This window comes from Ranitomeya imitator, chromosome 1 (genome assembly GCF_032444005.1).
Source record: "Ranitomeya imitator isolate aRanImi1 chromosome 1, aRanImi1.pri, whole genome shotgun sequence".
NCBI classification, from domain to species: Eukaryota; Metazoa; Chordata; class Amphibia; order Anura; family Dendrobatidae; genus Ranitomeya; species Ranitomeya imitator.
In genome coordinates this window covers 133,732,510-133,746,522 of record NC_091282.1, presented here as the reverse complement: position 1 = coordinate 133,746,522, position 14,013 = coordinate 133,732,510, and the positions used below count along the sequence as shown (strand labels likewise).

The 14,013-nt window shown below is 42.3% G+C and overlaps 1 protein-coding gene across 5 annotated transcripts in view; it reads right to left on the bottom strand.

Annotated features, from left to right (window-relative positions):
- ATG10 (autophagy related 10) overlaps window positions 1-14,013 on the bottom strand; it is a 437,018-nt gene that overhangs the window by 127,848 nt on the left and 295,157 nt on the right. For all 5 annotated transcript variants that reach the window (XM_069751167.1, XM_069751160.1, XM_069751151.1 and 2 more), the window contains exon 5: window positions 8,216-8,313. In XM_069751167.1, coding sequence (XP_069607268.1) covers window positions 8,216-8,313 — 98 coding nt within the window. The remainder of the gene's footprint in view (window positions 1-8,215; window positions 8,314-14,013) is intronic.

Sequence of the window (14,013 nt, the reverse complement as noted above, 5' to 3'; positions counted from 1 at the left end):
TATTAAAACTAGTGAAATATTACAATCCAGCCATGGCCGATGCTGCAATATCATCGGCCATGGCTGGAAACACTGGTCTGCACCCCCCACCGCCACCGATCCCCCCCAGTCTTCCGATCAGTCCAGTACACAGCTCCGCTCCCCTCCGTCCTCCTGTCCGCTCCCCCCCGTGCTCTTGTCCGCTCACCCCCGTGCTCCAATCCCACCCCCGTGCTCCAACCACCCCCCCTGCACTCCGATCCACACCCCCTGCACTCTGATCCACCCCCCGGTGCTCCAATCCACCCTCCCCCCGTGCTCCGATCCACCCCCTCATGCTCCGATCCACCCCCCGTGCTCCGATCCACCCCCCATGCTCCGATCCACCCCCCCGTGCTCCCCCCCACGCCATCATACTTACCGAGACTCCCGTGGTCCGTCCGTCTTCTTTCCTTGGCGCCGCCATCTTCTAAAATGGCGGGCGCATGCGCAGTGCGCCCGCCCTATCTGCCGTTCGGCAGATTCGTTTCAAGTGCATTTTGATCACTGTGACCTATCTCAGTGATCAAAATAAAAAAAATACTAAATGACCCCCCCCTTTGTCACCCCCATAGGTAGGGACAATAATAAAGTGAAGAAATTTTTTTTTTCTTCCACTAAGGTTGGGGTAAGAACTAGGGTTAGGGTTAGGGTATGTGCACACGTATTCTGGTCCTCTGCGGATTTTTCCGCAGCGGATTTGATAAATCCGCAGTGCTAAACCACTGTGGATTTATCGCGGATTTACCGCGGTTTTTCTGCGCATTTCGCTGCGGTTTTACAACTGCAGTTTACTATTGGAGCAGTTGCAAAACCGCTGCGGAATCCGCAGAAAGAAGTGACATGGTGCGGAATGTAAACCCCTGCGTTTCCGTGCAGTTTTTCCGCAGCATATGTACAGCGATTTTTGTTTCCCATAGGTTTACATTGAACTGTAAACTCATGGGAAACTGCTGCGGATCTGCAGCGTTTTCCACAGTGTGTGCACATACCTTTAGAATTAGGCTATGTGCACACGGTGCGGATTTGGCTGCGGATCCGCAGCGGATTGGCCGCTGCGGATTCGCAGCAGTGTTCCATCAGGTTTACAGTACCAAGTAAACTTATGGAAAACAAAATCCACTGTGCCCATGGTGCGGAAAATACCGCGTGGAAACGCTGCGTTGTATTTTCCGCAGCATGTCAATTCTTTGTGCAGATTCCGCAGCGTTTTACACCTGTTCCTCAACAGGAATCCGCAGGTGAAATCCGCACCAAAAACACTGGAAATCCGCGGTAAATCCACAGGTAAAACGCAGTGCCTTTTACCTGCAGATTTTTCAAAAATGGTGTTGAAAAATCTCACACGAATCCGCAACGTGGGCACATAGCCTTAGGGTTAGGGTTGGAATTAGGGTTGGGGTTAGGGTTGTGGTTAGGGGAGTGTTGGGGTTATGGCTACAGTTGGGATTAGAGTTAGGGGTGTGTTGGGGTTAGTGTTGGAGGTAGAATTGAGGGGTTTCCACTGTTTAGGCACATCAGGGGTCTCCAAACGCAACATGGCGCTACCATTGATTCCAGCCAATCTTGTATTCAAAAAGTCAAATGGTGCTCCCTCACTTCCGAGCCCCGACGTGCGCCCAAACAGTGGTTTACCCCCACATATGGGGTACCAGCATACTCAGGACAAACTGCACAACAATTACAGGAGTCCAATTTCTCCTGTTACCCTTGTGAAAATAAAAAATTACTTGCTAAAACATCATTTTTGAGGAAAGAAAAATGATTTTTTTATTTTCACGGCTCTGCGTTGTAAACGTCTGTGAAGCACTTGGGGGTTCAAAGTGCTCACTACATATCTAGATAAGTTCCTTGGGGGGGTCTAGTTTCCAAAATGGGGTCACTTGTGGGGAGTTTCTACTGTTTAGCCACATCAGGGGCTCTGCAAACGCAACGTAACGCCCACAGAGCATTCCATCAAAGTCTGCATTTCAAAACGTCACTACTTCACTTCCGAGCCCCGCATGTGCCCAAACAGTGGTTTACCCCCACATATGGGGTATCACCGTACTCAGGAGAAACTGGACAACAACTATTGGGGTCAAATTTCTCCTGTTACCCTTGGGAAAATTATAAAATTCTGGGCTAAAAAATTATTTTTGAGGAAAGAAAATGTATTTATTATTTTCACTGCTCTGCGTTATAAACATCTGTGAAGCACTTGGGGGTTCAAAGTGCTCACCACACATCTAGATAAGTTCCTTTGGGGGTCTAGTTTCCAAAATGGGGTCAGTTGTGGGGAGTTTCTACTGTTTAGGCACATCAGGGGCTCTGCAAACGCAACGTGACGCCCGCAGAGCATTCCATCAAAGTCTGCATTTCAAAACATCACGACTTCCCTTCCAAACCCCGACGTGTGCCCAAACAGTGGTTTACCCCCACACATGGGGTATCAGCGTACTCAGGAGAAACTGGACAACAACTTTTGGGGTCAAATTTCTCCTGTTACCCTTGGGAAAATAAAAAGTTGTGGGCTAAAAAATAATTTTTGAGAAAAGAAAATTTTTTTTTATTTTCATGGCTCTGCGTTATAAACTTCTGTGAAGCACTTTGGGGTTCAAAGTGCTCACCACACATCTAGATTAGTTCCTTTGGGGGTCTAGTTTCCAAAATGGGGTCATTTGTGGGGGATCTGCAATGTTTAGGCACACAGGGGCTCTCCAAACGCGACATGGTGTCCGCTAATGATTGGAGCTAATTTTCCATTTAAAAAGCCAAATGGCGTGCCTTCCCTTCCGAGCCCTGCCGTGCGCCCAAACAGTGGTTTACCCCCACATATGGGGTATCAGCGTACTCAGGACAAACTGGACAACAACATTTGGGGTACAATTTCTCTTATTACCCTTGGCAAAATAGGAAATTCCAGGCTAAAAAATCATTTTTGTGGAAAGAAAAATTATTTTTTATTTTCATGGCTTTGCGTTATAAACTTCTGTGAAGCACCTGGGGGTTTAAAGTGCTCAATATGCATCTAGATAAGTTCCTTGGGGGGTCTAGTTTCCAAAATGGGGTCACTTGTGGGGGAGCTCCAATGTTTAGGCACACAGGGGCTCTCCAAACGCGACATGGTGTACGCTAACAATTGGAGCTAATTTTCCATTCAAAAAGTCAAATGGCGCGCCTTCCCTTCCGAGCCCTGCCGTGTGCCCAAACTGTGGTTTACCCCCACATATGAGGTATCGGCGTACTCGGGAGAAATTGCCCAACAAATTTTAGGATCCATTTTATCCTATTACCCATGCGAAAATGAAAAAATTGAGGCGAAAATAAATTTTTTGTGAAAAAAAAGTACTTTTTCATTTTTACGGATCAATTTGTGAAGCACCTGAGGGTTTAAAGTGCTCACTAGGCATCTAGATAAGTTCCTTGGGGGGGTCCAGTTTCCAAAATGGGGTCACTTGTGGGGGAGCTCCAATGTTTAGGCACACAGGGGCTCTCCAAACGCGACATGGTGTCCGCTAACGATGGAGATAATTTTTCATTCAAAAAGTCAAATGGCGCTCCTTCCCTTCCGAGCCTTACCATGTGCTCAAACAGTGGTTTACCCCCACATGTGAGGTATCGGTGTACTCAGGAGAAATTGCCCAACAAATTTTAGAACCATTTTATCATGTTGCCCATGTGAAAATGAAAAAACTGAGGCTTAAAGAATTTGTTTGTGAAAAAAAAAGTACTTTTTAATTTTTACGGATCGATTTGTGAAGCACCTGAGGGTTTAAAGTGCTCACTGTGCATCTAGATAAGTTCCTTGGGGCGTCTAGTTTCCAAAATGGGGTCACTTGTGGGGGAGCTCCAATTTTTAGGCACACGGGGGCTCTCCAAACGCAACATGGTGTCCGCTAAAGAGTGGAGCCAATTTTTCATTCAAAAAGTCAAATGGCGCTCCTTCCCTTCCAAGCCCTGCCGTGCGCCCAAACAGTGGTTTACCCCCACATATGATGTATCAGCATACTCAGGACAAATTGGACAACAACTTTCGTGGTTCAGTTTCTCCTTTTACCATTGGGAAAATAAAAAAAATTGTTGCTAAAAAATCATTTTTGTGACTAAAAAGTTAAATGTTCATTTTTTCCTTCCATGTTGCTTCTGCTGCTGTGAAGCACCTGAAGGGTTAATACACTTCTTGAATGTGGTTTTGTGCACCTTGAGGGGTGCAGTTTTTAGAATGGTGTCACTTTTGGGTATTTTCAGCCATATAGACCCCTCAAACTGACTTCAAATGTGAGGTGGTCCCTAAAAAAATGGTTTTGTAAATTTCGTTGTAAAAATGAGAAATCGCTGGTCAAATTTTAACCCTTATAACTTCCTAGCAAAAAAAAATTTTTTTTCCCAAAATTGTGCTGATGTAAAGTATACATGTGGGAAATGTTATTTATTAACTATTTTGTGTCACATAACTTTCTGGTTTAACAGAATAAAAATTCAAAATGTGAAAATTGCGAAATTTTCAAAATTTTCACCAAATTTCCGTTTTTATCACAAATAAACGCAGAATTTATTGACCTAAATTTACCACTAACATGAAGCCCAATATGTCACGAAAAAACAGTCTCAGAACTGCTAGGATCCGTTGAAGCGTTCCTGAGTTATTACCTCATAAAGGGACACTGGTTAGAATTGCAAAAAACGGCCAGGTCATTAAGGTCAAAATAGGCTGGGTCATGAAGGGGTTAAACACTCCTCCAACCTTCTAGCCATTTTCTCCCCCAGCACAGCTGCACCTTCCCCATTGAGGTGCAGCCCGTCTCTAGCGCAGAACCTGTAGCCAACTGAGAAGTCGGCCCAGTTCTGCAGGAATCCAAACCCTTCCTTCCTACACCAATTCTTGAGCCACTTATTAACCTCCCTAATCTCCCGTTGCCTCTCTGGCGTGGCACGTGGTATAGTCAGTATTTTGGAAAATACCATGTTGGAGGTCCTTGCTTTCAGCTTGCAGCCCAATTCCCTGAAATCATTTTTAAGGACCTTCCACCTACCTCTAACTTTGTCATTTGTGCCAATGTGCACCATGACCGCTGGGTCCTCACCAGCCCCTCCCAGTAATCTGTCAACCCGATCAGCGATGTGTTGGACTCGAGCGCCAGGTAGGCAGCACACCGTTCGAAAATCCCTGTCTTTGTGACAGATTGGCCTATCTGTTCCCCTAATAATTGAGCCAACCACTACCAGCACCTGTCTGGCCTGCCCTTCTCTCCTATTACCCTCCTTACTGGAGCAGTCACTCCTCCGGCTTTCAGAGGACATGCCTGGCTGCAGCAGTGTTACCCCTGTACTGGCACCCCCTCATCTGCCAACTTAGCAAACTTATTGGGGTGTTCCAGATCAGGACTAGCCTCCCTGGCACTCTTCCCTCTACCCGGCCTTCTAACTGTCACCCAGCTTGCTGCTTCACTGTCCTGCAGCTCTATCCTACCATCCCCCCCATCTATCCAATTGAGCGTCTGCTCCGTGAGCATAAGACTCCTTTCCATATTGTCTATGGATCTCAGTGTTGCCAGCTGCACATTTAGATCCAGTATCTGGGCTTTCAAATGCACAACGTGCTCACATCCCGCACAGCAGTATGCACCCTCGATCGGCTGCTCAAGGACTGCATACATGTGGCAAGATGTGCACTGGATGGCATTATCAGTAGTGGAGCACATTTCCTAATGGGGATTGCACCAGACAGAACAGTTAAATAAAAAATAAATGCAGAGTATCAATAAAATACAGATAGCAATTCAGTAATTCCTCCCTTGGAAACTCCCTGAATCCAAAGTCACTGAATCACAAGTCACACTTACCGCCGTTCACACTTAAGGCCCCTTCACATTAAGCGACGCTGCAGCGATACCGACAACGATCCGGATCGCTGCAGCGTCGCTGTTTGGTCGCTGGAGAGCTGTCACACAGACCGCTCTCCAGCGACCAACGATGCCGGTAACCAGGGTAAACATCGGGTAACTAAGCGCAGGGCCGCGCTTAGTAACCCGATGTTTACCCTGGTTACCATGCTAAAAGTAAAAAAAACCAAACACTAGATACTTACCTACAGCCGTCTGTCCTCCAGCGCTGCGCTCTGCTTCTCTGCACTCCTCCTGTACTGGCTGTGAGCCGGAAAGCAGAGCGGTGACGTCACCGCTCTGCTTTCCGGCTCACAGCCAGTACAGGAGGAGTGCAGAGCACAGCGCTGGAGGACGGACGGCTGTAGGTAAGTATCTAGTGTTTGTTTTTTTTTACTTTTAGCATGGTAACCAGGGTAAACATCGGGTTACTAAGCGCGGCCCTGCGCTTAGTTACCCGATGTTTACCCTGGTTACCAGTGAAGACATCGCTGGATCGGTGTCACACACGCCGATCCAGCGATGTCAGCAGGAGTCCAGCGACGAAATAAAGTTCTGGACTTTATTCAGCGACCAACGATCTCCCAGCAGGGGCCTGATCGTTGGTCGCTGTCACACATAACGATTTCATTAACGATATCGTTGCTACGTCACAAATAGCAACGATATCGTTAACAATATCGCTATGTGTGAAGGTACCTTTACACTCAGGTCACACTCAGCTCGCTCACACTCACTAAGCTGAAGATTTTAAGAGATTTTTTTTTCTTTTTCCCCTCAGCAGCAATCCACCTTGCTGTTCAATGCACTTCCAAAAAAAGCAATGTTTATGTTTCTTTTCTCATCATTTAACGGCCTTCAGCTCAGTCTCAAATCATGGTGACTTGGTGGATGAATGATCTATAGGAAGATAAATCTTGTGCAAGCCTAAATAAGATGGCATTTAAAAGTTTGGGCACCCCTGGTCAAAATGACTGTTATTGTGAATGGTTAAGCAAGTTGAAGATGAAATTATCTCTAAAAGGCCTAAAGTTAAATATGACACATTTTCTTCATATTTTAGGCAAATATACATTGTAATTTTTTACATTTTAAAAATTACAAAAAGGAAAATGGCAGATGCAAAAATCTGGGCACCCTTGTCACCACTGTGGATATGGTGGATACAGCACAGATTAGCTTAAAACGTTGGATTTCGGGGTCAGACAACCTCTCTAAAATACATATATATATATATATATATATATATATATATATATATATATATATATACACACACAGACACACAGGGTGGGCCATTTATATGGATACACATAAATAAAATGGGAATGAATGGTTGGTGATATGAACTTCCTGTTTGTGGCACATTAGTATATGGGGGGGAACTTTTCAAGATGGGTGGTGACCATGATGGCCATTTTGAAGTCGGCCATTTTGGATCCAACTTTATTTTTTTTTCAATGGGAAGAGAGTCATGTGCAGCATCTGAAAAAACGGATACTGGAAGCCTGTGCTAGCATTTCTTCCCCGTGTTTCTTTCAGTGTGTCAAGAGTGGGAGAAGAGGGTTGCATTGACAATCCAACACAATGGGCTGCACTTTGAACACATTTTATAAGTGGTCATAAACTTGTAAATAACTCATGAAAGAATAAAGTTACGTTAAAATCAAGCACACCATTGTTTTTCTTGTGAAATTCTAAATAAGTTTGATGTGTCACATGGCTGACTTTAAAATGGTCGCCATGGTCACCACCCATCCTGAAAAGTTTCCCCCCTCCCATATACTAATGTGCCACAAACAGGAAGTTCATATCACCAACCATTCCAATTTTATTTAGTTGTATCCGTATAAATGGCACACCCTGTATATATATATATATATATATATATATATATATATATATATATTTACACACATATATAATGCATTAGAGTATTAAAAACATGCATTGGATATATAGAAAATAAGTAGTAGCCGCTGAACACGCTGTGCAATGTTGTTTGTTGATAACATTTTAAGTTAGAACATTACTACATTTCAGAGGTCAATGGTGTATACAGTTTATGTGCAAAAAGGTGTGCAAGAACGTGATAAATTGGTAAGATAAGGCATTCATATACCTCCCTATGCCACGAGCCTATAATATTTGACCTTTTGCAGATATTTCCTGTGTGACATTTACAAGTCTGACAATTGCTCCAGAGCAGCACCACTCTTCAGTTTGATGGTAGAGAGCAACTGAGAAAATGTTGACAGTCACTTATTAACCCTTGGTAGAGAGCCTATTTACCCCCTCACAATGCACCACACAGATAGAAAACCTGTCAGTACCTGCTGAGTGATAGTTTCCCATGGTCCATGTAGAAGCCGAGGTTTATAGCTGTCATGGACCCTGTCCCATATTGCATCTAGCGTTAGGGGTGCTCCATCTGTAGAGACAACAGCAAAACATGAACCATCATCAGAAAAATAGTAGGGAACATGGAGCAACCACACAGGAAACCTGGAGTCTTTTTTGTTGGGTCTGTGCAAGTGGTAATGTGTGTAAAAATGCTCACGTGGTCTTGTCATTGAGAAAAATATAATAATAAAAGGAGGAGGCACCAAACATACACCACGAATAGATGAAAAGAAACTTTACTAATACTAGTTACTTCAGAGAAAAAAAAGGTCACCACACTTACCCACCCCAATATTAAAAGGAACCTGTCACCAGGTTTGTCCCATATGAGGTAGGGCCAGTACCTTTCAGCCCTCATATACAGCATTCTAATATGCTGTATATATGCCCCCAATCCAGCCTGCAAGACAAGAAAAATACCTTTTACAATACTCACCTAAAGGGCCAGTCTGGTGCGATGGGTGTCGCTCGTCTTTTTCCGGTTCCACCCTTCTTCTTGCAATGCAGTACTCCCTTCTCCTGTTTCGCGTGGATGACGTCTCCTACATCATCGACACAGTATCCCCTTTTCCTTTTCTTTGCCCTTTTCCAATGCATGCGCACTGCAGCACTTTGCTGTGCCCTGGTCAGGGCAGAAAAGTGCGCATGCGCTGGAGAGTGATGCTGAGGACACGTTGTGGATGATGTAGGACCAAAAAAACGTAATTCTGGCATTTTGACTTTTTTTCTCATTACGTTGTTTACCAATCAGATTAATTCTTTTAATATATTGATAAATCGGGCGATTCAGAACGAGGCGATACCAAATACGTGCATTTTTTTATTTTTTTTAAATTGTTTTATTTTGAATGGCGTGAATGGGGGATGATTTAAACGTATATATTTTTAAAGCTTTTTTTTTTTTACTTTTTACGAGCTTCAATAGTCTCCATGGGAGACTAGGAGCTGCCATCATCCGATCGCTTGGGGTAAATATATGTATTCGCAGAACATTTTTGTCAGCCCACATATTAGACATCCTATCTATGTGTAGCAGCACATGGCACGGACCACATAGACCTCACTCTGGACACATTTCTGCTCACGGTTTTCTTTTTCCTGTATGGTATATTTGGCATCTGTGCATTTTAATGTTTTTGTACATATTTTTGGTTTATCAATAAAGTTCAATTATTTATTTCTTATTGCTACTGGAGGATCCCTTTCTTGTGTAGGTTGCCTTTTATACCAGTTATTCCAGCAATTATTGAATGCTTCTCTTACTTTACATTATGTAGCAGCGACATATCACACAAAAACATTCCTGTCTATTATGCTAGCATCAAAATACCACGCAATAGTATAAAATGAAAATACAGGATCTATTCTTAGCATGGCATGTTTTGGTCTGTGAGACTAAACTAGAAATGTCCAGAGGTGACTCATGCAATCATGAAAGGAATATACAAATGTCATGCAAACTGTGACCTTGTCAGATCAAACCCATAGTCCAAGAGCAACAGTCATACCAATGTACGGACGGGGATCAGTTACAGTTTGTGTATTAATCATTTTGTTAATCTGAAGATTTGCATTGGTGTTACCATAGATCAATGTTCCCCAACTCCGGTCCTCAAGAGCCACCAACAGGTCATAGTTTCAGGATTTCCTTAGTTTTGCCCAGGTGATAATTGCTTCACGTGGACAGGCAAGAATGCCATCACCTATGCAATACTAAGGAAATCCTCAAAACATACATAAAAAGCTGGACATCCATCAAAGATTGCGAAACAAAAATGTATTGTAAGTACTATAATAGAAAAACATCTTAAAACTGCCATAAGGTAAGTGGCTCACCTCAAGAGAACATATGGGCCAAGAAGCTCCCCAAGGGTAAAAACAATTAATAGCGTATTGGATGTAAGGACAATGAGAATGGATCAGGTAAAAGAAATCTAGCAAAAAAAATCACCATATGAAATATGATAGTAAATAAATAATGTAGTAAGAAGTATAAATACCGTATGCAACCCCAATTCCAAAAAAAAGTTGGGACACTGTAAAATGTAAAGAGAAAGCAAGAATGAAATGATGTGGAGATCTCCAAATGAAATGATGTGGAAATCTCCTACGGACATATTTTATTCACAACACAACATAGAACACAGATCAGAAGGAGAACGCCAGACATTTTTCCTTTTCATATAGAAAAATTAATTTACAAATTGATTGCAGCCACACCTGTAAAAAAAAAAAGCTGGGGAAGGGGGTCATGTCTACCTTTGTGTAGCATCTCTTCTTTTTACAACAGTCTGTAAATGTTTGGGAAGCGAGGAGACCTATTGCTGGAGTTTTGGAAGATGAATGTTGTCCCATTCTTGTCTGATGTAAGACCCTAGCTGCTCCACAGTCCAGGGTCTTTGCCGGATTTTTCATTTCATAATGTGACAAATGTTTTCTATTGGTGAAAGGTCTGGACTGTAGGTGGCCAGTTCATCAGCAGAACTCTTCTTCAGCGAAGTAGTACAGTTGTGAAGGATACAGTATGTGGTGTAGCAGTGCCTTGCTGAAATATGTACAGTAAGGCCTTCCCTGAAACAAACAATGTCTGGAGGGAGCATATGTTGTTCTAAAACCTCTATATCAGTGTTCCCCAACTCCGGTCCTCAAGAGCCACCAACAGGTCATGTTTTCAGGATTTCCTTAGTATTGCAAAGGTGATAATTGCATCACCTGGACAAGCAAGCATTCAATGACCTGTGCAATTCTAAGGAAATCCTGAAAACATGACCTGTTGGTGGCTCTTGAGGACCGGAGTTGGGGAACACTGCTCTATATAATGCTTAGCAGTAATAGTGTCTTTGATATAGAAACTGTCCATGCCATAGGCACTAGTGTAACCCCATACCATCAGAGATGCTGCTTTGGAACTGTGTGAACCTCTGACTATCTTTGCTTCTAAGAGACTCTGCCTCTCTAGCATGCTCTTTTCATACACAGTCAAATCACTCAGTGCCAACTTTCTTGAGATATATTGCTGCCATCAATTTCTAGATTATTTTTTTAAAAAGAAATAGAGAAATGTCTAACGTTCACCTTCTGATCTGTGTTCTATGATCTGTTGTGAATAAAACGCGGCTATAAGATTTCCGAATCATTCCATTCTTGTTTTCTTTACATTTGACAGTGCTCGAACTGCCGAAGCAGATCAGTACATGAAAAATAGTAAATACAGAAAAACTGTTACCAAAAAATGTCCATAATTAATAATGTTACAAAGTGAATAACAAAAGAGAACAATATAGAATATGCATCCTAATGCCAGTTTTGTGAAGAAGTCACCCCAGGTGTACCCACCATTCCAAGTCGGCTTACTCAGGGTCTGTGGTGGTGTACCTTAGCCAGATATATGTTATCGCGTAACTGATTTGATTCAGGCCAAATTATACGAGCACCTGTAATAACAAGACGCTGGAAGGAGCTCGCTGCAAATGTTCCATGTCAATGAAACTACACTTGGTGGATTCTTTGGCCTCCAGATGTCTATAATTAAATATATGTGCAAACATTAATGTTGTGAAGCTTCCACTGGGAGTCTCGCTCGCCACAATGGCAAGGTGTAAGCTGGAAAGAATCAAACTTGCTCAGCTGTACAAGCAAGCAGCAAACAGTCAATTGCTGCAGTGCACAGTAAGGGGAGCTGTTGGCACGCCAGAAAGACACGGGCACTTCTTCCCCTCATCTATATGATTCAGGCCTAGATACAAGCAGTCATGTTTCAACACCTCCGACTCCCAGATGCTGACAAGCTAAACAAGTTGTTTTGTCTCTGGGAGCTTTTCTGTGGTGATTAACTGCTTACAATGAATACTAATTAAATGAAGGACTCCCAGGTTCACGAAATTTGGGTTTTAAAGCTTTCGGGGGCTTTTTCAAATTTTTTTAATTATTTATTCAGAGTCTTCAAAAATGTCTAAATTATACAGAAGCTGTTTTATATTTTGCTGCCGATACACACAAATTGGTGTTTATTTTTACAGCTTCTGTCGGTCAAACGTGTGTGATTTTAGGTCATGGTTTGAATATTTGATTCTACGGTTTGGAATAATTTTTTCTAATTTTTACAGCCCGATTGAGATAGAAAGCACAAAAGAGAAAATGAAATAGCAGCTATTAAAACATACGATTCCTACAGGTTACACCGGGAAAATATTAGAACAATTTCTAGCTGTAGAACTGGCAAACGAGCACTTGTGATAAGCTTGGATGTTATTTGCCTTTCTTTTTGCATCTTTAGCGTCTGTCATTTCGGAAGCAGATAAATACACAATAATAGATAGGAAAGTCTGTCTATGATAAAAAAAAAAATACTAAGCTTATGAAAGACAAGTCGGGGTGTTTTTGCTGTATAAGTACCAGTGTGTCTTTATTGTGGAGGTATAAAGAAGCCCTGCATTTTAATGATACAGAAATAGTTAAATTAGACACAAAATGATTTATTCTGACCACAAATAAAAGAGCACTTTTTCCATATAGGCTGAGTGACAACATAAATTACCATTAAAACACTTTTCATCAGGGTCAGGCTTGCCAAAAGTAATATCCTAGTGTATTCCATGGTAGGCTCACGTCAAAAAAACAGTTATGGATCCAACAGTAGAGTAGAAGGCAACCAAATTTAGAGATAACTTCGAAGCCTACTGCTTGCTTCTAGGGTTTATTCCTTATGGGTTTATTCACAAAAAAAAAAAAAAAATCTTGAAAATGTTCAGCTTGTTGACAGACGAGCCATTTTCTCAGGTTGGCCTAAGGGATCCTGAATAGTGTATTTAAAAAAAAAGTGATAAAACTCATGAATACAAGCCAATCCTAAAGGCTCTTCTTTAAAGTGGATCCTTCTTGTTAGGAGCTGAAAATTAAAATGGTTTTCCAATAGAAGCACTTCTTAACTGCATAAGGGACCCACATAAGACGTAATAAAAAAAAAAAGACATACAAATTTTCTGGTACTGAGCCTGTAATCTGGGTACTATGATTCCCAGTGGTGAAGTGACATTGTTACAGTGCCTTACAAAAGTTTTCGGCTCCCTGGAGCTTTTCAACCTTTTCCCACATATCATGCTTCAAACATAAAGATACCAAATGTAAATTTTTGGTGAAGAATCAACAACAAGTGGAACACAATTGTGAAGTTGAACAAAATTTATTGGTTATTTTAAATTTTTGTGGAAAATCGAAAACTGAAAAGTGGGGCGTATTTTAGGGGGGTATGTAGTTCTACATTAATTATTCCCTATCCACTGTATAAAGTAGATGATAATTGTTAGATCGGTGTAGGCAGAGCAGCCATTGGAAAATCTAGGGTCCCATGCAGCTCCATAACCAGAGCCCTTTGCAGCCATTCCAACATGGCCACTATTAACTCTTTAATAGTAAATTCATACAATCGTAACTTATGTCCATTTTATGGCTGCGATGCTCAGTCCAACCATTGGTCTCGCCACCTGAACTAACAGCCGCATAAGCATGTATGAGGCTTCAGGAGACCCAGGCATGGGACTGGGATTGTGTCCATAACAGAGACTATAAAATATGATGGAAAAGGCACTTCATCCGGATGGTGAATAGAAATTCTAGGAAACGCAAATGCTCTCTCACCACTTCTTCAACCCCATACTTAGCATTTTTCCTGACAATGAATATTTAGACTAGGACTCCTTAATGGCACTTGGTGACCCAGCAGGAAAAT